Below are 27,065 nucleotides of genomic sequence, written 5' to 3'. Positions count from 1 at the left end.
GACTGTCTACTCTTTTACCCCGGTCCCTAAATATGACGCGGAGCCTGAACGGAGGTACGAATATGAATGTCTGTTGAATCTCGAATATGAAACTGATTTCACCTCGGTTTATTCGAATCCATGCAAACGCCGTGAATAATGATGTTTGAAGACTCATCCTTGGATGATTGCAACAATTAAACAGAATTAAAAATCTTTATTTTTCTTTTGTCAAATTCAATCAAATGCATGGGTACACACATAACTGTGTATGTCCTTTTGTCCAAATCATGAGTATGCATGCTCTTCGTGCAGTGGCAATGTGTCTACAGTTAACTACCTGAATACAGCAAAGAAATTAGTCAAAGAAATGTAAACTTTACCGGTAGAAAGATGAAAATATAAAAACTTCAGATACAGGAGTCAGGGGAGTCAATTAATGTTGAGCATAATTGTATTGAGTGCATAGACACATCCTTTTGGGTCTCTGTCCGAGAAATTCTACTCGAGACTTTGTCTCGACAGTGGCAGAGAGCTTAGATAATATCAGTTCCCTGATGGATTAAGGAGGTGGAGCCCTTCAAAGTCACCTGTCTGAACAAGCTCTGCCTGTTTGCAGTAACTACGATGTAACTACATAATCATCATAATAGTGCATACAACATGTACATAATAAGTATATGTTGTAAAGGGTAGTTGAAGGTTGTTTCACCCAAAAATAAATCATGATTAATATCCACATACCACAATGCCCAACTTTCCCACACCAAGTTTCATAGTAATAATTTGTACCACTAAACCTTGATCATGGTTAAGTTACGTGTAACAAGATAGCAGTTTCCATTGAACTACAATGTGATTACAATAGATATCATTATGTTACATGGTAGTTAATGTAACTTTTACGTCTTTACAGGTGTTGCCAACATATTCATTGCTACTGTACTTAGTTTGTACAACAATTGTATGAGTTGCTGCTGTTGTTCCAAATCTTTATCAAAAGTTTACCTGAGGTTTTCACTCATTATGTGAACGTATAACTCACCATGTAAACTCCTTTAAATCACATAAACAGCCATTTACTGCCCCACCCCCATTTACTTCAGTAACATGTGAACTGTCTCATTTTTTTCACAGTGATTGTGATACTGACAAATGCAGATGACTCAATGGAACTCTTATTAGAGGCTGAGAGACAGGGCCTGATTGACGGACAGTATGTGTTTTTTATTGTGCAGCATTTTGAGGTCAGTGGCAATGTGGTGAGTAAGATTTACAATTTGGCGACAGGTAACTATTTATTAAAATCAGGGGTTGGTTTAAAGGGATAATAAACAATGACTTATCAGTCATTGAGAAACATTATCATCGAGGTCAAAATCTAAAACAATATGTATACATATTTTTACTACATTCATATTGTAGCTAGTATGCGATCTTTCACATTTTCAGTTCACACTGAAATGCTTTTGAGGGCTAGTAAAAAACTAGAATCAAACAAATTTTACAATGAAATGAAGGTGATGTAGCATGACAGCTGCTAAAAGCCAGAACCAGGTTTGCCAATTCTGACATGCCAGCAGGAGGTTTAGCCTTCATTCCTGTAATATTTGTTTTTATATTTTAAATTGGCAACCTATATTTTATTTTATGGCAACTTATATGTTATTTTATTGTATATTTTATTGGGGTGTGGTTGCCTTTCGGCGAGCACAAACCATTGTTATCTCACATATATATTATTATTTTTATTATTGTTTATTTTCGCGCCCCTAAGGCTCAGTCAATATTTGGACTACATAGACAACGTCGATGTCAAAAGATTCGTCTTGGTCGCGATTGCGTTGGTTCTATTGGGATTTATGTTCCATTGCACAGTTTAGGTTTTAATTAAGTTTTTGTGGCAAAAGTGAAGCTAACGGTGGCTAACTTGCTAGCCACAGTCACTGACGTTACCGACGTCACTAACGTCACGAAATATCGCGTGACTACCTCTAGCAGAACATTAGTTTAGCAGCTCGTTAACTTCTGGGAGATAGCTAGGCTAACTGCTTTACTGCAAGGGAGGAGCAGAAACACCACAAGCAAATAGGCCAGGGTGATAACTATTTACTCATTTTACTTTGAGATACTTTTACTTTGTGATATGAAACACAATTGTGAAGTGTAATGTACAACATAAGCTGATATAAGGAAGTAGTTACGTCTACTTTCGGAAACAGTAGTCTACTATTTCACTGAAGCATTAGCATCATGACATTAGCCTCTGTTGCCCGGGCAACACATACTACAGCGTCTATGATGCATCTGTTTTCAATCGTTAAAATAAACATTCTTCTCCGATACATTTTCGTTGTAGGATTTATTATGACATTATATTACAAGTAAACGATTTTTGGGTGAAATTATCATTACCTGTGGTTTCAAACTAGTGTAGCTCACTGCAACACTGTACAGTAGCCTAGTAGGCTACTTACAAATCAGCGTTAGCGGCTAGGTAAAGACTACTAACAGAACAGTGCTAGCGGCTAGGTAGCCTAGTAGGCTACTGTAGCTAACAAAAACATCTCCACAGCTGTTTACAGTACTGTAGGAAGTCAAACGGCGGCACATGTTTTTGGTGAAACTATCTTACTACTGTAGTGACTACTAACCTGAACTCCATTGCCACAGCCTAAACTTTGCCAATCTGTTCATGAAAATAATTCATTTCAGCCTAGACCGTACAGTACAATGGAAGTAACGTTAAATCGAATTCAACCAACACAATCGCTACCAAGACAGTCTAGTAGTTGTAGCCTACAATCTACCGGGGCAGCTTCTCCATATCGCATTTTGCCTTGTTACTGAGAATGATCGCTACCACTGACATTCTTAGAATGAGTGATTTTCCCCTAAATAAATGTCAAGCTTATTTATGTTTTTTGGGGCATATTTTCACTTAGCAGATGGTACTATTTGAATCGCGATTCCATCTGAGATAGCTTGCTACTGCTGGTAACGTTGTTGTTAAAATACATTTCAAAGGGGGTTCTTTATTAATGAATTAATGCAATATGAGTAGGCTAAATGCCTGAAAATATCACGAGAATGGAAAAATTTACAATGACGTTTAAGTCATAGAGATAAGGTAAATTTTTACACCGGTCTGCAAAATGTATTCGTTTTGATTCAACTATGAGGTTGCTGATCACCATTCCCTCTTGCAGGGGAAATGAGAAGACAACTATTTCATTCTACTCTTCACTCTTAGTATTTTGAGTTGTAAATGAGCAGAAAAAAATATGCTTTTAAATCTATGTAATCTTTATAAATAATAAGTAGGCTATGCATTTTAATATAAAATATACAGAAATTTAATTTAAATACGGACCCCTGCAACCAACACAAGTAAGCAAGCACACCCTACAATTTCCCCAGAAATTGTACCATCTCTAGTTTTAATTGTATTCCACTTAGTGTTGCTAGTTTATGCATCCTTAGTGTAGTTAGACCACATATTTAAATTTAAGATTCCTATATGTTTATTGTATGCACCTTCCTGCCAAAGCAAATTCCTTGTCTGTGCAAACTTTCATGGCGAATAAATCCCTTTCTGATTCTGATTTTCATTGATTGGTTGATAGTGTAGTTTCGCTGTTATCTTGCCTGGAGGTTACCAAGTAATGGCCTGGTTGAGGGGATGGTGGGGTGAAAAGTGAAACTCAGTGATGCCTATCAGGCATGTGCATAGACACAGGTCTATTTCAATGGGTGAATGACTGAAATATATATGAGGAAAATGTGAGACAGACGTCAAAAGCTTAAGTTTCATGCCAGAGTGAAATCTGCTACCCTGTACTTTACTGTTACTATATTGTGTTGTTTAGTTACCTATTTGTATACCTACTCAGCTTAAACTACTATATTGTTGCTAATCACCTCAAAGACTCAAGCCCAGAATAATTTATGATTCATTTTTTGTCAATTCAAATACACATACATGATATTGTAGTACAGGACTGTAAATCCTGTAGTTACAGATGACCCAACATGTTACTTTAAATGTTTGTTATATATATAAATAATTTGATTTCACATTAATCTTTACTGTTCTATTCGTTGTTTTTTTTGTTCCATTAGATTTTCTGCTAACTAATCTCCATCTTTGATCCATATTTGATTTGACCAGGATAACCTCTGGAAATCTGCAATGAACAACAGAAAAAATCAGGCAATCTTCAAAGCTTTAGACATGACATTTGTTATAGGTCAGAAGTCTTACGAGGGATATGACTACTACGATTTTTTTGAGCAAGTCTACAACAGACTGAAGAAGTATCCTTTTTATAGTAACCTGTCATCTGCAAAAGAGGTTCGATCCATCACATTGATTGCAAATTATAGATTCATTGAGATTAAACCAAATCTTTCAAAATGATTGTAAGGGTGTGAAAAAATGGCTATGGTCATATATTCACCATGTATAGTGAATGCTACTTGAAGACTGAAAGTTCACAAGAAAACATATGAGTTGTGTATGTAACAAGAAAATCTATTGTAAAAAGTCTCATAATTATAAATGTAGTGTAACCATGTGCACATTTGTAAGAACAAGAAACCCGAGAAACTGCAGGGGGCATTTCCGTATTTATTGTGACTGATGTTCTCTTTCAGGTCAGCCCCTACTCTGCCTATCTGCATGATGCAGTCCTACTGTATGCCATGGGTATAAAGGAAGTCATAAAGGATGGAAAAGACCCCCACAATGGACGGGAACTCCTGAAGAGGCTGAGAGATAAGAATAGCATCCGATTTCATGGTTGTTATTTACCCTTCAGTTAATAACTTTATTTCCAAAATGACAGATGGTTGTCGTTATATTTTTGGTGTCCAAGTGCTTTGGTTGTAGGCCAGTCATTCATATTAAGCATTGCTTCAATTCTGCTGTTCAACCACACATACTTTATTTGATGAACTGTCAATGCAGGAGCTTCTGGTCTGGTCCATTTTGATAAAGAAGGGGAGAGGAACATGGACTACTCCATTTATGATCTACAGCTTACCGAGGGCACAACACAATTTGTGCCAATTCTACATTTTGATAGCCACACCAAAGTTGTCAGGTGACATATATGATAGTCTTCTCAACTGAGAAATATCCCTCTTGAAATAAAATATCTAACTAAAAACAAACTTTCATTAATAGATTTTGCATATGTTACCTTAGACCTTTTTAGATGATCAAACTATAGAAACGTCTCTAGAGTAAGAGAAACAAGTCTAACCTTTGGTATATTCCTATAATTTATTAAGGAATATGAAACTATATGCGATTCCATTTCAGGCCAACTCCTAAATTTGCATCAGTCGTTTGGCCCAAGGGGAAACTACCTACAGATAACCCAGACTGTGGTTTTGATGATCAGCTTTGTGAATGGGTATTTAATGGTAAATCCTGCTTGTGTATTCCTGATTGCATTTACCATCATAGCAGTGTAAATTAACTATGTTGTCCTGTCCTTGTCTCCTGTAACTAATGGAATACTGTTCTTAACCTCCTACCAGATATATCAATGGTAGTCTTAATGGTGGCTTTCCCTGTTATTGGTGCATCTGCCTTGGTGTGTATTGGCTTTCTGATGCTGCAGAAACTGCGTCTTCAAACTCGCCTGGATGGCTCTTGTTGGTGGCTTATCAACTACAGTGACATTGCCATAATCAAGGAACCCAAAGTATGACAATACAACTTTATTGAACAACTGTTGGTGTAGAATATTCCAGTTTAAAGTAGTAGATCTTTATCTGTAGATAGAAAAGCAGCTAAATGCTGCCACTGGATACTGTTAAAAGTGTGAACACATGTAGACATGGCAAAGAGGTTTGTCACATGAAAGCAGTGCACAAAATGCAAGCAAACTATTAGAACAGCTTCAGTATACTTCGACAAACGTAGATTATATGTCTGTGCATTCAAAGTTGTATTTACACACACGTCACATGACCTCAATGGTATAGTGAACGAGGACATGACAAATTATTATCTGTATGTAACACCTGTGCATGTTTTTGTCACATATCCAGGGGGTGCAGGCACTGTCACTGAGTACAACTGCCAGTAAAAATGGAAGTGGAAGTGGAGGCTCACAGACAATTATTTCCTCCTGCAGCTACGGCTTAACAGACAATGCTGGGAAAGAGCAGATCTTCATAACCATAGGACTCTACCAGGTCATTAATAACTAACACACCTACAACCCTCTCCATTAAGGTTCCATTCACTACTGCATAACTCCATTTAAATACCAATAGTACAAATATTGGCCGGGTTTCCCAGATTCGTTAAGAAGCTCTTGACGCCCCTAAGAAGCGTGCGTGTCCACTGCAGCGACGCGATGCGAGCATAGAGTTAATATAACTAGAGTAAGCTACTTTTGTCTTCCAAGATGGCGTCCCCATTCATTTCTATGAAAAGTGCTCAGTGGCGCAGTAAGGCAAGCGAGAGCGCGAGACTGGACGCGGCCATCTTTCCACTTCCGTGTCTTCCGGTCTAGCTTTAAACGGTGGCTCTTTTTTTCCCTAGTTCAAGTTCAAGTCTTTTATTTGTCAGATGCACAGAACAACACAAGGTTAGACTGGGCACTGAAATTCTTAAGACAAGACAACGCAAGCACCTGGCATAACATAACATATAAGTACACGGAACAGATTTATATCTATGCTGAGCTTAGATAAGTGAACTTCCTGAATATACAGATAGCAATAAATAAACGACTATACTAACCCTAACACTAAAACTTCCTAAATTACAGATAACAATAAATAGTACGCTATACTAACCCTAATGCACAAATAAAAAAACTGTTTCAACCCTATAACCTATTCTAACCTAAGTGAAGTACAGTGCAATAGTGCAAATTTGTAGATCAGTGACTATGTCAATGACCAACAGGAGCCTGGTGGCGAGGTACAGTAGTGCAATGTTACTGAAGAGCAACCAGTAGCTGAAGTGACAGTGTATAAGTCACTCGTGTGCAGTAAAAATGTCCATATCAGTGTCCATTGAGAAGCCTGATGACCCTTGGGTAGAAACTGTTGTCCAGTCTGCGTGTGCGCGACCGGATGCTGCGGTAACGCCTGCCAGAAGGCAACGGGGTAAAGAGACTGAAGGATGGGTGGGAACAGTCTCTTAGAATCCTGCTGGCTTTCCTTAGGCAACGTGTGTGGTAGGTGTCCTGTAGGGCTGGGAGCTTCCTGCCGATGATGAACTCAGCAGAACAGACCACACTTCGTAGGGCCTTGCGGTCCCGGTCTGTGCAGCTCCCATACCACACTGTGATACAACCAGTCAGAATGCTCTCTATAGTGCATCTGTAAAAGTTAGTGAGGATGACTGAGTCCATACCAAACTTCTTCAGTCTCCTCAGGAAGAAGAGGCGCTTACGGGCCGCTTTGACCACGTTGTCCGTGTGAACAGACCAGGTGAGGTCATTGCTGATGTTCACCCCGAGGAACTTGAAGCAGCTGACCTTCTCCACTTCCGATCCATTGATGAATAGGGGTGCATGCTCCTCCTCCTGCCGCCTCCTATAGTCCACAATCATTTCCTTGGTCTTGCTGATGTTAAGAGAGAGGTTGTTGTCCTGACACCATGATGTCAGGGTGTCAACCTCTTCTCTGTAGGCTGACTCGTCACTGTCAGAGATGTGGCCCACGATGGTTGTGTCGTCAGCAAACTTAATTAGGAGGTTGGAGCTGTGCGTTGCCGCAGTCGTGGGAGCTCCGAGACCTCGTGCACGCTTGCAACTAGCTGTACACGTCATACTTTGCGACAACCAGTCGCGAGCATAGATTTATATGGTTACGAGCGTGTGAGCTAAGGTATTGCAGTTGCAGAATCTATGGGCAGAATGGGGTACAAGTCCGATAAGAATCAGACACATGATGCAAACTTAACGGAAATGTATTCTGTCACTGTATAGTATTTTTTTCACTTGTTTTTTAGAAATAGGCTATAGGGCTAAATATAGGGCTATTCTAGATGGAACTCATCACATGTTGCTTTTTTCTTCGTGATATGAGTATGATTTCCAACGCATTGTATCGGATGAAATAATCTGTTAACATGAACAGCTCCGTCGTTGTTCTCGCCAGGCAAAGAAAGCTTAATAGTTATTTAGGTAACCAAAATCTTCCATAATGCAGACTTACCATAGCTTACTGTCAACTTTATATTCAAACGAAATGCCACGAAATTCACACTGCCTTCAATTTCACATCAGTGTCGAAATGTGACCTGTGTTTTATATGTTCAACCTAGAAAACCAAACGTCTATTAATGGATATAACGTGATCTAACAAGATGTGTTAATAATGTAATAAATAAAAGCTCGAGAAGTGTGTTTAAAATATACTTTATTGAACATTTGCCTTTGAAAGGGGCATATTCATAGAACCATATAGGCTACAAGACGTTACCATCAGATGTAGGTGGGGGTGAAACATAGTCACTGAGGACCTTCATTGTCCCACAAAAGCAGTCTGGCACGATCAAAAAAAGAATAATGGGTGTGTTTAACAAAAGCTTCTGAAGGCAAGACTAATATTATTTAAATATATATCATTTCCTATTGTGGTTAACAGTTAAAGTATTAATCTTCGTCTTTGCTCCAGATAGACATGTCAACAATCTATGCTCGCGCTTAACATAATATATTTGCCATCATGTCATGAAAGTTTTTACGAAAAATCAAATCAGTTTTTAAATAACGGGAATAAACTATATTAACAACATTTCATGAATGTGTGACAACAATTTGCTAAACTTGCTACAACAAGGCAGGCATCTCAAGCCATTTCTCCCTGTGCTCATTCAATAAAAGTCTATGGCTCATTCAGCTCAATGTAAATCGGCTATCGGCCAATGTGAACTTTTGTGCTTGTGCCCTGTTAGTATCCGCAAGCACATTTGCAGGCAACTTTTATTGACGTAAGCAAATAAATGGGGTGCTAGTTTACCCATTTCGGATTGGTCTCAAATTTAGCAAAAATCTGGAAAAATTATTCAATGAAAAAGCTAGTAGTATGAGCCAGGTTCGAGAATCGAACAAAAATTATTGGGGAGATAGTTTTGTAAATGTTGACTGGAGTTAATAAAATAAAAACGACCGGAAGAGTCGGAAACCTAACCGTAATGCAATACCACCTACATCCACCGGGGCCGTTGCTTCAAGCCGAGGGGCGAGGGGTGGGGGCTTGGATGCGAGCGACAACATGTTTTCCATTCATTTTCTATGGAGCAAGGCGAATCGCTTGCGTGGTGCATTGTGGGTAGCGACGCGACGCGACAGAGTTGAGATTTTCTCAACTTTATGCAAATGAGGAGCGATTTTCGCTAGCGATGGCCAATCGGAGTGTTTTCTTGTTTCTCGTAACGTAGCAACCATGGTAAACATTTTTTGCTTTCTAGGTTTCAAAGTGGAGGAGAAACTAATCGTTTGTGTGGCCCCTTACCCAGTCCTGTAAGATACATAGCTGTATTCGTACAGAGATGTTAATTACAAAAAAAAGATGCATGACGCAAGGTTTGCCGAAGTTGTGGGTGCTTGTACTTTCAAATTCAGTTTAGTCACATTACGTAACTTCGTTCTGTGGTAACTACTTGTAGCTAGCTAGCCCGGCTGGAACTCCCTATCGTATTAGCAGAGACTGAGGAATATAGTAAAACGTTTTTTACACATGTCAACGTGTATGTCTAATAAACAGTTTAGAATTTTGTATACAAGTTGTATTTTGATCGATGTTGCAACTACGTAAACCCAAGTCTGCACACTTGGCCATGACAACTACAACAGTGACCTTAGAGAACTACATTCTACATTAATCTGTTTGAAACGCCCCCGAGCGTGGTGAACTGTGGGAAGGCGAGTGATGGCAAGCGATTCGCGTCGCTGCAGTGCACACGCACTGTGGGGCTGTTATAGATTGTGTTACTGAAACAAGACCACTGTTTGAACCACTATACCATAATGAAGTGAAGTTAATGTAGCCTTGTTGTAAAGTGTTACCAATATATTTAATAAGTTGTACACCTCTACACATGTACACCTTTAACAAAATGCACATCACTTAGCAATGTACAGTACACATTATTTGCCAACGTCAAACACATTTAATTTATTCTAACCTAAAGGGTACATTTTCCTCTGCACCACCAATACCAGCACCTACATTGACAGATTTTCATCCTGTCTCCTTTTCTATCATCAACAAATTGGTTCAACCTGGCTGAAGTCCTTGCCAACGTGTTGAAACGTGACGACGTGTGATATTTTAAAACTTTTCTTTCTGTTTGGAGCAGGGAAATAAGGTGGCCATCAGATATATAGAAAATCAACTAGTCAGTGATATCAGAAAACCGTCCATCATTGCAGAGTTCAATGTGGTAAAGCAATTTTACTTAATAATGGAAGCAAATTTATATACATCTTCTATGTAATCATTACATCTGCAAATAATTTTCTAATATTTCTTTCATCTACCAACAGATGAGGGAGATGAAGCATGAGAACTTGGTTCAATTCTTTGGGGTTTGCATTGAGCCACCAAATGTCTGTTTGGTTATGCAGTATTGTAAGAAAGGAAGCTTAAAGGTAATGCAAGTGTGAAAAAAAGGTTCAAAACTGTATCTGTCCTGTGAAAACATTATTTTCAAGGTGATTTACAAATATACAAATGTAAATATGTGCTTTTCAACTTAAGGATGTTTTGAGATGCCAGGACATTGAGCTGGACTGGATGTTCAAACTGTCATTTGCTTATGATATCGTCAATGTGAGTAACTTTGGTCATCTACAGTATAATCAATGCTGATATTGCATGATTTATAGGTTATAGACTAAATGAAAGCGAAGGCAACATTTCTGTTTGCAAACTTTGTCTTTTAATTTTATGTGAAAACACTCATTCTGTTCCAGGGGATGGAATTCATTCATAAGAGTAGCCTGAGATCCCATGGAAACCTAAAGCCCAGCACATGTCTGGTTGACAGTAGACTACAAGTCAAGATATCTGGCTTTGGGCTGTGGGAATTTAAACATGGCATCAAGCACAAGCATTGCCCTATGGAAAATCCAAAACATGAGGGTTAGTAGATGATATCATTATTAACACTGTTATACTATGGAAATCAAACCAACACAGCATTTTATTTTATTTGTTAAATATTTTTTGTATTAATATATATACATATTTGCATGTTTGTTTACTAGAGTTGTATTACACGGCTCCTGAGCTGCTGAGACTAGACCAGCTTCCTTTCAACGGCACGCCCAAGGGTGACATCTATAGCTTTGCCATCATAATGCGGGAACTTATCTACAGCTCAGAGGATGGACCATACAACATCCAGCTAGAACCAAAAGGTGTGCATGGCCTTGTTTAATAATAAGTTATAAGCAAGCCCAAACGGAATACGCGGGCGCAGAATTCGCAGATTTTCAAGTAGAACAAATTTGTCTGAGGCAAAATGTAAATACACTTTTCAGCTCATATTACGTCTCTATTATTAAAACGTTAGCCAAAAATGCTAAGAATTGAAAAGGAACACTTAAAATACAGCAAGATACAGGGCCAGGGAGTTTTCAGACGATCTTTATGAGGATGGATCAATACTTTTTTGCAAAGTCTGTCAACATTCAATCAACCATATTTGCCGTCAAACTGTTGTGGAACATCTTCGGTCACTCTGACATAAGAACAGGAAGGCTAGTGGAATTCCACAGATTACCGCAGATTTTCAGTCTGAATAACCGGAGAAAATGTGAAAAAAATCTGTGTATTCCGTTTGGGCCTAGTTATAAGTCCTCATCTGTGGGTAAATAAAAATGTATAAAAAGTGTTTTACTTTAATAAACTTTAATTACTATGTGATTGCATGGTATTCTAACGATACAAAATGTTATTAATATGAACTGCCACAGCATGTAATTACATGCTATATTGTAGAATAATTAATAATAAAAAGGTTATCTTTCTAAGAGTAAGCATACTGTATGTCAATATTGATCTAATACCATGTTGTTTTGTTACTCTGCCTCTAGAGATTATCAAACAATTGCAGACCCCTCTCTTTGGGGAACCTCTCAGACCAACTTTCTCTGCCCAGTTGTGTGATGAGAGTATCATCACCTTGCTGGTGGCCTGTTGGAGTGAGAACCCAGATCACAGGCCACCATTTGGTTCAATCCGGAGACAACTGAAAGCGACCAGTCCAGACACGTCAGTCTAATTGTGTTTCATTTTTGTGTCTTTGTGTTTTATATTGGCTGGATCCAAAATGTTAAAGGTCACATGATAAGCTGTTTTTGGATGCTTTTATAAGGCCTTAGTTGTCCCCTAATACTGTATCTGAAGTCTTTTTCCCGAAATTCAGCCTTGGTGCATAATTACAGCCACTATGAGCAGTCCCACAATGAGCTTTCCTCAAGATGCACTGTTGCTTTAAATGCTAATGAGGAGGAGAGGGGCGGCACAATCCTAATGTTTACAATGGATGTAATGGCTTGTAGCACCATTGCTGTAAGATGCCTGGAATTTGCCCATTCTCATCTGATCACCCTGGTTTGCAGAGGTGCACACTCATAGTCATTTCAATGAGAGGAAAGGCGGATATCTCGCGCGCCATAACACCAACAGCAGAACAGTTATCCAAATTACAAAGAAGTCTACAACACTCGCGTTACAGCATGTGTATCCACACACATACTTGATGCTATCTACCTTTACATTAGCGACAGTGACTCAGCTGTTAACTGCAGAGCTAATGTGCCACATTCTAAGGGTAGCACGCTAGGTAACCATATACAGTAAAGCAACAAAACGATATAGCGTTGGTTAACTTACTTGTCCGAGGTTTATAGCTGGACCAAGGAGAGTTAGTACTGATCCAGAATTTAATATCAGCAAGGCCAGCTTTGTATTGGCTCAAGTTGAGGAAACAGTCATGGCTGAAATGTTTGGCGCAGACATACAAAACTTTAGGAAGTTGTGTCGGCGCATTTCCAGAGAAAATAAAATTAAGACTCTGGGGTCCTCATGTCCCAACGCTTTTGCGGCCACTTCAGGCGCATTTGTTTAGTAATTTGCGCGTAAAAGCATGGCGAGGTATGTACACACATGGCGCACTGAAGTAAAAGCGCAGACTACCTGTCGCGGGAACTGAAAATGGCAAATTGCACTTTTTGTGTCATGCATATGCATTCACGGGAGGGTCAAGGGGAAAGTGGGAGTTTCCCATAAAAAGGTGGGAGGGGATGCGTAAAGTGCGCCTAATTATGTATTCCGCGGTATGTACAAAAAGCCTGTGAAAGCGCACCTCTATTTTGCATTCAAAATTCTACGCTTTTTAAAAGCAGGCGTAAACCAGGATGCGCATATGCCTCCTGGTGAAATGGCAGCCGTAAAGGCCGATTTATACTTCTGCGTCTCCGTTAACGGACAGACACACGCACGGAGTCGGACGGACTGGTTGAATTTATACTACTCCGATGGCTCTGCGTGCTGAAAGCAATTCACCGCCAGAACAGTAGATAGTGCTGCACTGCAATGCTAGCTAGGTTTTCGAAAAGTCGGAGCAAATTTACAAATGAGCCGTTCCATCAATAAAATAAGCACATTTTCAGCAACTACACTGCCCATTTCTCGTCACATTTTAATTCAGATGCTGATTTACATGTACTGTTTAGCTGAAATAAGAGTTGTGAAAACTTACAACAATGGCGGTCAAAGGATTCTGTTCTCTTGTTGGTCACGGCAACACCGCCCCCACCCCTGACGCAAGCGGTTCTTAATCCGGACCAATCACAGCCAAGGGGTAACCGTAAAATGACGGACGGACAGACGGATAGTCAGGAAAATCAGGAGGTGCACGCAGAGCTCTGCGAGGGGCTCGGAGAGGACACGCAGAGGGTGTTTCTTGACGGAGAGGGCGTTCCCCGTGTGCGTGTGCGTAAAAACGCAGAAGTATAAATTGGCCTTAACCCGAGCAAGACGAAGACAAAGGCCAAAGGATTTTTGCCACAAGGATCACACTTTTTGAGTTCAGTGAACACAAAATCATTACGCGATACAGATTAAGCAGCCATGCAATATTACAGCTACTGGAAGAAATCCAAGATTACATTGAATCTCCGACTCAGCGTTCACATTCCATTCCAGCAGTCGTTAAACTCCTCGCTACATTACAAATATTGGCATCAGGATCATTTCAAACAGTCGTCGCTGTTTTGACTTTGGTGGCTGATCCATGATAGAAAGAGAGAAGGAGGCCCATTCATTTTCACGTTAAATGCTCGCAATGTATGATATAGTGGGCGGAGAAAGGCGCTGTTTGCCTGATGACTTGCATGTTTTGTAAATACGACGTAAACTGAAGTATTACAGCGTGCGCAATCTGCAGGTTGGCCATGGCGCTAATAACGCTACGTTTGCGAATGTACGTACATTACACGTCCCTGGGTCTTCAGAGGCTCAGATAAATGAACTGTAAACTGTTCCCTTGTACATCCAAACTGAGCAAATGTAATGCTTTGTTCGTTTGTAAGCCATGATGTCTCTCGAGGATAAAAACGCTCGTGCGGTCGTAGCTCAGTAGCAAAGCAGAGAAAGGGGAGGTAACCTTCCTCCTTGTGACGTCACAAGGAGAGGATTTCAAGACTGAGCGTTTGAGCTTTCATTTTCTCAAAGGCTGAGAAGAATACCCAGTGCTTGGTTTACACCTATCAAATTTTCTAGCCACTGGGGGACCAAAGGCAGGCTAGGGGAACTTATATTATTATTAAATAACCTCCTAAAGTGAAGTTTTCATGTTATGTGACCTTTAACTTTGAAATTGAAATGAAACATTTCCAGACATCCCAAGTCTCCCGGAAGTTCTGGGGGTCCCCTGCATTTCAATAGTGGCTCCCTGACGCCCGCAAATACTATATAATCTCCCGGAAATCGGGGATTTTGTATTTAGAGCTAGCGAGAGACTGTCCAATGGTCATTTCTGGTACAGACAGGTGCATACTGCGCGTCCTGATTGCGTGGGGGGGGGGGGATGTCTGCATTTCAATAGAAGAACTATCAATTATTTTTGTAAAAGTTGTGTTTCTCTGTAGACCAATAAATTCATTTATGATTACGTTAACTTTCACAATCACAAATGGCAGAATAACTATGTTTCTCATCAGTCATGCAAATATCCTCGACAACATGGTTGAAAAGTTGGAGAAATATTCGAATCATCTTGAGGAAGTTGTGGAAGAGAGAACTAATCAACTGACGGCAGAGAAGACCAGAGCAGACAAACTTCTCTCCAGCATGTTACCCAGGTGGCAAAGTCACTTTATGCCACTAATGAACCATAATGAACCATCAATCCAGTTTTTCCTCTAAGCATTGCACTGTGGTGTTTAGTTGATTAACTAGTGCATGACCGCTCGAATTGCACAGGTATATTGCAGACCAACTCATGGCAGGGAAGTCAGTGGAGCCACAAGGGTATGAAATGGTGACTATCTTCTTTTCCGACATCGTGGGTTTCACTTCTATGTGCTCCATCAGCTCAGCCCTGGAGGTGGTCACACTACTAAACGACCTCTACAGCCTGTTTGACGATACCATAAAGCTCTATGACGTCTACAAGGTTTGTTATACAGGTACATTGCATGGGTACATCTCCCAGGAGCCTCATCAAGGAAGGTTGAGACGATTTAATTTACTCAAAGTAAATGGTACAAAAGTACAAGTAGTCACCAAAATCGACTTAAGAGTATTAAACAAAGTATAAAAAGTACTACTCAATAGAATGCAGACAATGTCATGTTCACTCTATTATCATGTGTCTATATTTGTTGGTGGAGGAACACAGTAGTATAAATTATAAAGATTGTGTGATATTCTAATTCAAAGTGGTGTGTTATGTTGTGCTGTCATGACATCAACAGCATACAGTCTACAACAAACTGTCAACCAACTTGTGACCAAGCTCATTCTGTTGTTGATTGCCACACAAATTGCTTGCCATTATGGTTAATATGGATATTACATGGTTGATGTATGGAAATTAAACTTTTCAGGTGGAAACTATAGGTGACGCTTACATGGTGGCAAGCGGGCTACCCATCAGCAATGGCAACAAGCATGCAGATGAGATTGCTACTATGGCTCTGCACTTCCTGTGTGCCATCAAGGTCTTCAAGATACGCCACCTTCCCAATGAGAAACTGGCGCTACGTATTGGGATCAATTCAGGTAAAGTCCCTATTTTAGATAGGATACTTTAGCCAATTACTTTACTGTGTACTTTACTGAATAGCGAATTCAGTAAAGTACACTTTACAATTCACACTAGTATGGATCAGTTTACTCTCTCTGTGTCTCTATAAGGCTTTTTGAAGTACCAGCTGTCTTAGCTGACAGTTGTGTGTATCATTAGGCCCAGTAGTAGCTGGAGTGGTGGGTACAACAATGCCACGCTATTGTCTCTTCGGAGACACTGTGAACACTGCTTCGAGAATGGAGAGTAACAGCTTGCGTGAGTTTTCACTATTTCATAAAAAAAAACATTGTGCACAATTATCAAAGCATCACCAGTCTTATCCCTGTTAAAACAGAATTTCACGTTCACTTGGTTTTTGACAATGTTCAAGAATTTGTGGGACTGTGGTTTGATTGTCTTTATTTACTCTATGTACCTTTGTCTTTTTCAATTATTTGCAGCTCTTAAGATTCATATCTCCCAGAGCACAGCTGACATTTTAACAGAGATTGGGTCATTTGCGTTGGAGGAGAGAGGAGAGATTGAGATGAAGGTAATCATAAACTTCTTATTTCGCCAGTTAAAAGCAACCTACTTGGAAAAATCTCATGAAAATGTCATTCCATTCCAGTTTTATGTCACAATGTATTTACTGTTTATGCTTTTGTGCATGCATCATTGCTGTTTTACCAGGGTAAAGGCAGTCAGAAGACCTACTGGTTGATGAATAAAGATGGTTTCAATCCTATTCTCGGAGCCCACAATTCCCCCCCAAGCTCAACATCAAACCATCAACAGGGGTAATTAACCAGACCTAAGAGATGTCCAGCCATGTTGGCACATACCTCTTCTGGCCAGTGAAACATTTATACTGTTTTAGATACTTACAGCATACCAATCCCAAAAGCTAAATGAAAGCATTTAGAGCATTTTGTTGAAGGCACAATCTGTTTCTGGGAAATTGGTCCATGAAACATTCAACACACCAGGTAAATTGTAATTAAGTCATGTTTTTTGCCACTATAGGTCTGGCCGACAGCATCCCAAGACCAAGACATTAGAGAGAAAGTGAGAGGACCGATATTGATGTCCAAGCCCCACATGACTGTGACATCAACACTCGCCACTGTCAACACATAACGATTCAGAGAAGTTAAGGTAGTGCTTAAGGAACACTGTTTTTAAAATTTGGCAGGAAACCATGAGTCTAAATGAAAGATTTCACATACCTGTCTGTGCAGCTCAAGGACTTTTCAATATTTTTTATATTTACTTTCTAATATTACTGGTACATAAAAAGATGGCGGTTGTACATCGATCCTCAAGCTTTTTGCATTTGAATGTGAATATATTCATTTCACCAACATGGTTGGTTATGAAGACTCTTATACTATGATAAAGTGGTCAAATTGATAACTAATAACTAAGTGTTTTTGTAATTGACATCCTATTATTTATATTATCTTGCTGTTTGAGGTACAAAAATACATGACAAAAAAAATGATTTTTAAGATTTAATAAAGTATTTTAATCTTCTGTCAATGTTTACTATGTTACCATGTATATTTGTCTAAATATGATTTAGGATTTAACAATAAAACCTGATCAAACAACTACACAATATACTGTTACATTTACATTACATTTACAATTAGTCATTTAGCAGACGCTCTTATCGAGAGAGACTTACAGTAAGTACAGGGACATTCCCCCCGGGCAAGTAGGTGAAGTGCCTTGCCTAAGGACACAACGTCATTTGGCTCAGCCGGGAATCAAACTGGCGACCTTCTGATTACTAGCTAGCAACTAACTGTTGTGTCAATTGTTTAATAACGACCTTTTCAATGATTATTTTACAGTGCACACACTTCTCGAAAGACAAAGAATCGCACATTACAGTCACACAATTCAAGATCCTTTCAGTATATGGTCATAATGGATCCTTTATTTTTGTCATTAAATCACAAGATATAGCAGAGAAAGACTGTGCAAAACAAAATTACACTGGGCACAATAACCAATAACAGACCACACATTTTCTGATCTGTTATAGCAGCTCCTCTGTTACAGCAATTTCCTTTATCAACATGACAAACTGTTGTATGAATACAGGATTGCAGCCAAAAGGTTTGTGAACGTATAGGTACAGGAGTATACCAGTTTATGCCCAATGGCTAAATGTAACAAAATACGATATTTTGTTATACAGCTGTTTAATGTCTTTATATTTACAATTATTATTGTTCATGTTTGTGTAGGTGTGTTCATGAATTTTACTATATCGACAATTCTTCTTTCCTTCCTCTTCTTCTATTTAAGTCTTCTGTTTCACTTTCCCCTTTATTTGATTCTACTTTAGTGAGTTTAAATACCTAACCTTATATTTGTCCTCATGAATATTGTTTTATATGCATATGCTGACTGGAAGGATTTGCTTTACCCCTCAAAGACCTGGGAATCACACAGTGTATTTGTTTCAGAGACACTGTTTGTATTTGTGTACATATAACAGAAACATCTGTCTGTTTTTTGTCAACAATGTAAAGCAATTATTTTCTACAAACCTGGTACATTTACACAACCTAGTATAATGAGGACTAAACACAGGAAACATCGAGTGCCTAAAACAAGGTAGAAAAATAAAATGAATTAGACATATTTAGAAATGATAAATGGAACAATAAAATAAAATGTACATGCTTAGTGTGCTTTCTGTGCAGTCAAGTAGTAAATATCCAACAACTCATAGCATGACTGTTATTACTCCAGTCATTCAACTACAATTGTTTTACTTTAGCTATGTAAAACATTACCTATGATGTGTCCATGATTAGGGAGTCCATTTGCTTTAGGGAGAAAAAATAAACAGACAGATAAATCTTTGGAGGAAATTGTTAGAGGAATGGTACATTTTTGTGTAACACATACCCTTGTATATCTCTACAATGACTGGATGGGCAACTAAAGTCATATTACTAGTGTACTGGATGATTTGGATGCAATGTTGTCTCTCTCCATACTTTACAATAGTAACATGGATAATGCTGATATTAACTACTGATGATTCTATATACTTGCAAAGGGCCAAAATGTTGCAGATTGATTTCCAAACTGATTACTGATAAAAGTTGTGTTTCTCTGTAGACCAATAAATTCATTTATGATTACGTTAACTTTCACAATCACAAATGGCAGAATAACTATGTTTCTCATCAGTCATGCAAATATCCTCGACAACATGGTTGAAAAGTTGGAGAAATATTCGAATCATCTTGAGGAAGTTGTGGAAGAGAGAACTAATCAACTGACGGCAGAGAAGACCAGAGCAGACAAACTTCTCTCCAGCATGTTACCCAGGTGGCAAAGTCACTTTATGCCACTAATGAACCATAATGAACCATCAATCCAGTTTTTCCTCTAAGCATTGCACTGTGGTGTTTAGTTGATTAACTAGTGCATGACCGCTCGAATTGCACAGGTATATTGCAGACCAACTCATGGCAGGGAAGTCAGTGGAGCCACAAGGGTATGAAATGGTGACTATCTTCTTTTCCGACATCGTGGGTTTCACTTCTATGTGCTCCATCAGCTCAGCCCTGGAGGTGGTCACACTACTAAACGACCTCTACAGCCTGTTTGACGATACCATAAAGCTCTATGACGTCTACAAGGTTTGTTATACAGGTACATTGCATGGGTACATCTCCCAGGAGCCTCATCAAGGAAGGTTGAGACGATTTAATTTACTCAAAGTAAATGGTACAAAAGTACAAGTAGTCACCAAAATCGACTTAAGAGTATTAAACAAAGTATAAAAAGTACTACTCAATAGAATGCAGACAATGTCATGTTCACTCTATTATCATGTGTCTATATTTGTTGGTGGAGGAACACAGTAGTATAAATTATAAAGATTGTGTGATATTCTAATTCAAAGTGGTGTGTTATGTTGTGCTGTCATGACATCAACAGCATACAGTCTACAACAAACTGTCAACCAACTTGTGACCAAGCTCATTCTGTTGTTGATTGCCACACAAATTGCTTGCCATTATGGTTAATATGGATATTACATGGTTGATGTATGGAAATTAAACTTTTCAGGTGGAAACTATAGGTGACGCTTACATGGTGGCAAGCGGGCTACCCATCAGCAATGGCAACAAGCATGCAGATGAGATTGCTACTATGGCTCTGCACTTCCTGTGTGCCATCAAGGTCTTCAAGATACGCCACCTTCCCAATGAGAAACTGGCGCTACGTATTGGGATCAATTCAGGTAAAGTCCCTATTTTAGATAGGATACTTTAGCCAATTACTTTACTGTGTACTTTACTGAATAGCGAATTCAGTAAAGTACACTTTACAATTCACACTAGTATGGATCAGTTTACTCTCTCTGTGTCTCTATAAGGCTTTTTGAAGTACCAGCTGTCTTAGCTGACAGTTGTGTGTATCATTAGGCCCAGTAGTAGCTGGAGTGGTGGGTACAACAATGCCACGCTATTGTCTCTTCGGAGACACTGTGAACACTGCTTCGAGAATGGAGAGTAACAGCTTGCGTGAGTTTTCACTATTTCATAAAAAAAAACATTGTGCACAATTATCAAAGCATCACCAGTCTTATCCCTGTTAAAACAGAATTTCACGTTCACTTGGTTTTTGACAATGTTCAAGAATTTGTGGGACTGTGGTTTGATTGTCTTTATTTACTCTATGTACCTTTGTCTTTTTCAATTATTTGCAGCTCTTAAGATTCATATCTCCCAGAGCACAGCTGACATTTTAACAGAGATTGGGTCATTTGCGTTGGAGGAGAGAGGAGAGATTGAGATGAAGGTAATCATAAACTTCTTATTTCGCCAGTTAAAAGCAACCTACTTGGAAAAATCTCATGAAAATGTCATTCCATTCCAGTTTTATGTCACAATGTATTTACTGTTTATGCTTTTGTGCATGCATCATTGCTGTTTTACCAGGGTAAAGGCAGTCAGAAGACCTACTGGTTGATGAATAAAGATGGTTTCAATCCTATTCTCGGAGCCCACAATTCCCCCCCAAGCTCAACATCAAACCATCAACAGGGGTAATTAACCAGACCTAAGAGATGTCCAGCCATGTTGGCACATACCTCTTCTGGCCAGTGAAACATTTATACTGTTTTAGATACTTACAGCATACCAATCCCAAAAGCTAAATGAAAGCATTTAGAGCATTTTGTTGAAGGCACAATCTGTTTCTGGGAAATTGGTCCATGAAACATTCAACACACCAGGTAAATTGTAATTAAGTCATGTTTTTTGCCACTATAGGTCTGGCCGACAGCATCCCAAGACCAAGACATTAGAGAGAAAGTGAGAGGACCGATATTGATGTCCAAGCCCCACATGACTGTGACATCAACACTCGCCACTGTCAACACATAACGATTCAGAGAAGTTAAGGTAGTGCTTAAGGAACACTGTTTTTAAAATTTGGCAGGAAACCATGAGTCTAAATGAAAGATTTCACATACCTGTCTGTGCAGCTCAAGGACTTTTCAATATTTTTTATATTTACTTTCTAATATTACTGGTACATAAAAAGATGGCGGTTGTACATCGATCCTCAAGCTTTTTGCATTTGAATGTGAATATATTCATTTCACCAACATGGTTGGTTATGAAGACTCTTATACTATGATAAAGTGGTCAAATTGATAACTAATAACTAAGTGTTTTTGTAATTGACATCCTATTATTTATATTATCTTGCTGTTTGAGGTACAAAAATACATGACAAAAAAAATGATTTTTAAGATTTAATAAAGTATTTTAATCTTCTGTCAATGTTTACTATGTTACCATGTATATTTGTCTAAATATGATTTAGGATTTAACAATAAAACCTGATCAAACAACTACACAATATACTGTTACATTTACATTACATTTACAATTAGTCATTTAGCAGACGCTCTTATCGAGAGAGACTTACAGTAAGTACAGGGACATTCCCCCCGGGCAAGTAGGTGAAGTGCCTTGCCTAAGGACACAACGTCATTTGGCTCAGCCGGGAATCAAACTGGCGACCTTCTGATTACTAGCTAGCAACTAACTGTTGTGTCAATTGTTTAATAACGACCTTTTCAATGATTATTTTACAGTGCACACACTTCTCGAAAGACAAAGAATCGCACATTACAGTCACACAATTCAAGATCCTTTCAGTATATGGTCATAATGGATCCTTTATTTTTGTCATTAAATCACAAGATATAGCAGAGAAAGACTGTGCAAAACAAAATTACACTGGGCACAATAACCAATAACAGACCACACATTTTCTGATCTGTTATAGCAGCTCCTCTGTTACAGCAATTTCCTTTATCAACATGACAAACTGTTGTATGAATACAGGATTGCAGCCAAAAGGTTTGTGAACGTATAGGTACAGGAGTATACCAGTTTATGCCCAATGGCTAAATGTAACAAAATACGATATTTTGTTATACAGCTGTTTAATGTCTTTATATTTACAATTATTATTGTTCATGTTTGTGTAGGTGTGTTCATGAATTTTACTATATCGACAATTCTTCTTTCCTTCCTCTTCTTCTATTTAAGTCTTCTGTTTCACTTTCCCCTTTATTTGATTCTACTTTAGTGAGTTTAAATACCTAACCTTATATTTGTCCTCATGAATATTGTTTTATATGCATATGCTGACTGGAAGGATTTGCTTTACCCCTCAAAGACCTGGGAATCACACAGTGTATTTGTTTCAGAGACACTGTTTGTATTTGTGTACATATAACAGAAACATCTGTCTGTTTTTTGTCAACAATGTAAAGCAATTATTTTCTACAAACCTGGTACATTTACACAACCTAGTATAATGAGGACTAAACACAGGAAACATCGAGTGCCTAAAACAAGGTAGAAAAATAAAATGAATTAGACATATTTAGAAATGATAAATGGAACAATAAAATAAAATGTACATGCTTAGTGTGCTTTCTGTGCAGTCAAGTAGTAAATATCCAACAACTCATAGCATGACTGTTATTACTCCAGTCATTCAACTACAATTGTTTTACTTTAGCTATGTAAAACATTACCTATGATGTGTCCATGATTAGGGAGTCCATTTGCTTTAGGGAGAAAAAATAAACAGACAGATAAATCTTTGGAGGAAATTGTTAGAGGAATGGTACATTTTTGTGTAACACATACCCTTGTATATCTCTACAATGACTGGATGGGCAACTAAAGTCATATTACTAGTGTACTGGATGATTTGGATGCAATGTTGTCTCTCTCCATACTTTACAATAGTAACATGGATAATGCTGATATTAACTACTGATGATTCTATATACTTGCAAAGGGCCAAAATGTTGCAGATTGATTTCCAAACTGATTACCACATGTGTAACCAGATACCCACCAAAGCTTACAATTTAGCCTAGTTTTGCCTAACAATACCATGCTAGGCCACTTTATAGCACAGTTCATAATAGCTCAGTTCAAATAAGATCAATATAAAACATGGAAATCAAAGAATGTTTTTTTTTCAAATTCCAGAATCTTCAGCTGTGCAATAGCCTACTAGGGTCAAACTGTACCTTTAACATGGAACTCAGTAGTGAGGATACCCCCACTTGGCTCTGCATGTATTGTGAAACTTCTGGCTGTGCATGGCATCTTGAATAAATATGAAGATATATGGGAATCAGAGCAAAATATTCTATTATATGGCTTATTCAGAAAAACATGTATGCAGTGTAGGCAGAATGACTAATAATTAATAACCAACACCTAGTGCACATACCTATTTCTTGCAATTGAACAAATACTAAGGGAAGTTAAATCTGTTAATGGTTTTTAAATATAAAACAGATACTGAGTACAATAAAAGAGCAAAAATATACAATAGGCTGGACACTGGAGAAAGTTTTAAGGGTGGCCACCAATGAGGACAGCACTGTAGCCAGTCCTATAAGATCATATTGCTCTATTCTATGTATTTTTTTGCACATTCAGTCATACTTACTGGCTCACATAGAAGCTTCTCTCCATCACAAACCTGAACCTCACAATGCAGCCATACAGTTGACACCTTCTCCTGACGCTGGAAGCGGAATGAGTTGAACTTAAACATGGAACGGCTATCTTTGGCGTTCTCAAAAATAGTCACAGTGTTGTCAGATGAACAGCTGCAAAAAGATGTCAGGAGTGGGTGAACTTAATTTATTTACATTTTCTGATGATCATGTGTTTACAAAAACCAACATTTGCACAAGATTCTGACATTTTGCTACAGGTACAGTACCAGTCAAAAGTTTGGACACATTTTTCCATGAATACCTGTTGATTATGAGGCTCCACCTCTTTCTGTCAGTTGAGTAAGGGGTAGGAGTGGCCCAGCAGTTGCTAATGACCACTTTAAATCTGAAACCACAAAGAATGTATTTTGTGTAGTATACTGAATGTGTACAGGTTATATTAGTTTGATTTAGTATCACACTAAGCAGAGTGTGGGACATTACATTTTTAAGGTATGATGGTAAGTCCTACCTGTTGCTCAGTCCTTTTGCCTCAATTCCAATAAAAACCTCAGAGCCAATCTCAGATGTTTCAATCACATAGGGGGCATCTTTGGCATATAAGAACTTTGAGTTCTGAAGCAATAAATTGACATTTTTGATAGGACAAAATAAAAAGCTTGCCTTTGTTTTATAAGTGTGCAATAGATTGTGATGAATCTACAATATTTACATATTTGGATTATAAATTAATAAAAAGTTATAATGTCAGGTTTAGGTAGGTTATTTCCATTGTCAATATCAGGTTTACTGTAGTTAAATCCTTAAAGACAACTGTTGGAGAAAAATGCTCTTGGACACTCACCGTAAACACATTCATAGACAACTGTGAACTAAAAGTGCCTAAACTTCCATTGTTGACATAAACTGTAGCCACTCTGGAAAAAGCAAAGGGTTTAGTAAAAACGCTGCAAGTCATTGGGTTAGAATGCAAAGGTTCTTCCATTGGTACATGTGATGACCTTACAAGTGTGCTTGATGCGTACCTTTGGCTGAACACTGCATTGTTGACCAGATAGGCGGCCCGGTAGGTGCAGCTGAACGTATAGTTGACAGGCTGGTTTCTAACCGTAAGCAAAGTGTCATTGGACACTATGGAGTTGTAGAAGACGTACTTTGGGTCTTTGCCACCAATATACTGGGAAGACAATATCCATAATTGTAACATTCTTTCTACCTCCTCTCTGAAGTAATAAGTACAGTAGTGAATTCGCTTTTTTGCACAAAAGACATTCCTGTTGGTATGCCAGTAATCAATCAATAAAAATGTATCATTGTTTGTTGGTGTTATCGTACTGCGATTGGTTTTATAACATGCCATTTACCTCTGCCTGTGTGCCACAGTAGGAGTGATTTTTGGGAGTCAAGTCTGGAATGACAAAACGGTAATAGCCTGGAGTGTTCATCCCTGTATAACACATGCCTCCAAGGGACAACTGACTGATCTCCCAGCCATAGGGACACTCAGGCACGTTAGCAATGACGGCATTTGGGAAACACGATACCATCACGTAGTCTGACAAAGAGTACACAAAACAATTATTCGATACAACATAGTTCAGTAATTGTCTTAATCAAATTACTATAGACCACGTATGATAAAGGGCCTATCACAGTTACGTCTACTGCACAACAAGGAACAAGCAAAATCTTGAAACACAATACTTTGTTGTTGAATAAATCACCTGCTTTCTGGGGAGAACAAGTCCATGCTACAGGTAGTAGAATTAGAAGAACCCCAACAGTAGCCATTGCTAATGCTGTAAAAGATTTAGGAATTGCATTTTTTATCCAGCAGTTTCATAGACTCAACATAAAATAACAACAGATGGCTTGATACCACCCAGTCACTGTTGGGTTTTTATCATTTAGGCTTCAGAGTAATGGTGTTCTTTTGTCTCTGCCTTCAGGGGAAACCCTAAATTACTAAAAATCCTGCAATTTCAGCAATTAAAGAGTACAAAAATACAATATATATACCTTACCGTAGTAGATTCATAAAGAAGGAAGGCTAATGTTACTATGTTTCTATCAGAAAATCCTCATGAGAATCCTGTCACATAGACTGAATGTCAACTCATAAGATGACCATGGTCAGCTGGACTGCTCTAAATCAGTTTTTTTTTATACTTGTTCAGGTAATGCCAACCCCCCTTCCTTCTCTCAATTGTCTAGCTACTCACAAAAGCTCTCTGTCTTCATCTGACATTGACTTTTAAATGACCAATGTCTCAAGGGATAACCACAGCACTTCCAGCATGTGAGCATGTGCGTCCTCACTCAGCGTACATTCTCAGTTATTTCACTTCTTTGCCCTCATTGATTTCAGACATACAATGGATACACACCTTTCAACACTGCATCATAGCACTATAATATAATTATCATATAAAATTGGCTGAGGGATTTTTTGTATTTGGGCAGAATTGTTTTGTTCCTCTTATGTTCTTATTTTTTGTATTAAGTAGACTTCAATACATTTCAATCACTATTATTGTCTCAAGGCCTTTTTGTATTTGGTCAGATTTGTTTTGTTCCTCTTACATGCTTATTTTTTGTATTAAGTAGATTTCAGTACATGTCAATCACTATGCTTCATTGTGATGAAAATGGTAATATTACAAAGTTGACTGGTTTGGGTATTCTGGTTATTGGTGATAATGAAAATCTATGAAAACAGAGATCAAATAAATTACCTGCACCTTTCAGCTTGACAAA

General features: G+C 38.4%; 3 protein-coding genes across 3 annotated transcripts; 2 read left to right on the top strand and 1 right to left on the bottom strand.

Annotated features, from left to right (window-relative positions):
* The first annotated feature begins 2,042 nt into the window (after window positions 1-2,042).
* On the top strand, window positions 2,043-17,697 carry gucy2g (guanylate cyclase 2g). The gene is made up of 20 exons (XM_047032505.1): window positions 2,043-2,077; window positions 4,151-4,333; window positions 4,636-4,780; window positions 4,949-5,084; window positions 5,306-5,409; window positions 5,527-5,693; window positions 6,043-6,189; window positions 10,319-10,402; window positions 10,506-10,610; window positions 10,720-10,791; window positions 10,935-11,103; window positions 11,229-11,381; window positions 12,060-12,237; window positions 15,192-15,332; window positions 15,454-15,646; window positions 16,080-16,254; window positions 16,439-16,537; window positions 16,723-16,814; window positions 16,955-17,061; window positions 17,288-17,697. The coding sequence occupies exons 2-20, from the start codon at window positions 4,172-4,174 to the stop codon at window positions 17,331-17,333; spliced, it is 2,475 nt and encodes an 824-aa protein (XP_046888461.1). The 5' UTR covers window positions 2,043-2,077; window positions 4,151-4,171; the 3' UTR covers window positions 17,334-17,697.
* A 1,858-nt stretch (window positions 17,698-19,555) lies between these two features.
* On the top strand, window positions 19,556-21,983 carry LOC124475793 (guanylate cyclase 2G-like). The gene is made up of 6 exons (XM_047032606.1): window positions 19,556-19,932; window positions 20,366-20,540; window positions 20,725-20,823; window positions 21,009-21,100; window positions 21,241-21,347; window positions 21,574-21,983. The coding sequence occupies exons 1-6, from the start codon at window positions 19,759-19,761 to the stop codon at window positions 21,617-21,619; spliced, it is 693 nt and encodes a 230-aa protein (XP_046888562.1). The 5' UTR covers window positions 19,556-19,758; the 3' UTR covers window positions 21,620-21,983.
* A 1,007-nt stretch (window positions 21,984-22,990) lies between these two features.
* On the bottom strand, window positions 22,991-26,099 carry tectb (tectorin beta). The gene is made up of 10 exons (XM_047032605.1): window positions 26,033-26,099; window positions 25,673-25,863; window positions 25,334-25,485; window positions 25,153-25,225; window positions 24,820-24,923; window positions 24,610-24,693; window positions 24,296-24,458; window positions 23,868-23,946; window positions 23,112-23,168; window positions 22,991-22,998 (listed from the first exon to the last, which is right to left on the bottom strand). The coding sequence occupies exons 1-10, from the start codon at window positions 26,097-26,099 to the stop codon at window positions 22,991-22,993; spliced, it is 978 nt and encodes a 325-aa protein (XP_046888561.1).
* Between the last annotated feature and the right edge of the window lie 966 nt (window positions 26,100-27,065).

Source organism: Hypomesus transpacificus, chromosome 13, assembly GCF_021917145.1.
Source record: "Hypomesus transpacificus isolate Combined female chromosome 13, fHypTra1, whole genome shotgun sequence".
NCBI lineage: Eukaryota > Metazoa > Chordata > Actinopteri > Osmeriformes > Osmeridae > Hypomesus > Hypomesus transpacificus.
This window is presented reverse-complemented; position numbering and strand designations above follow the sequence as displayed.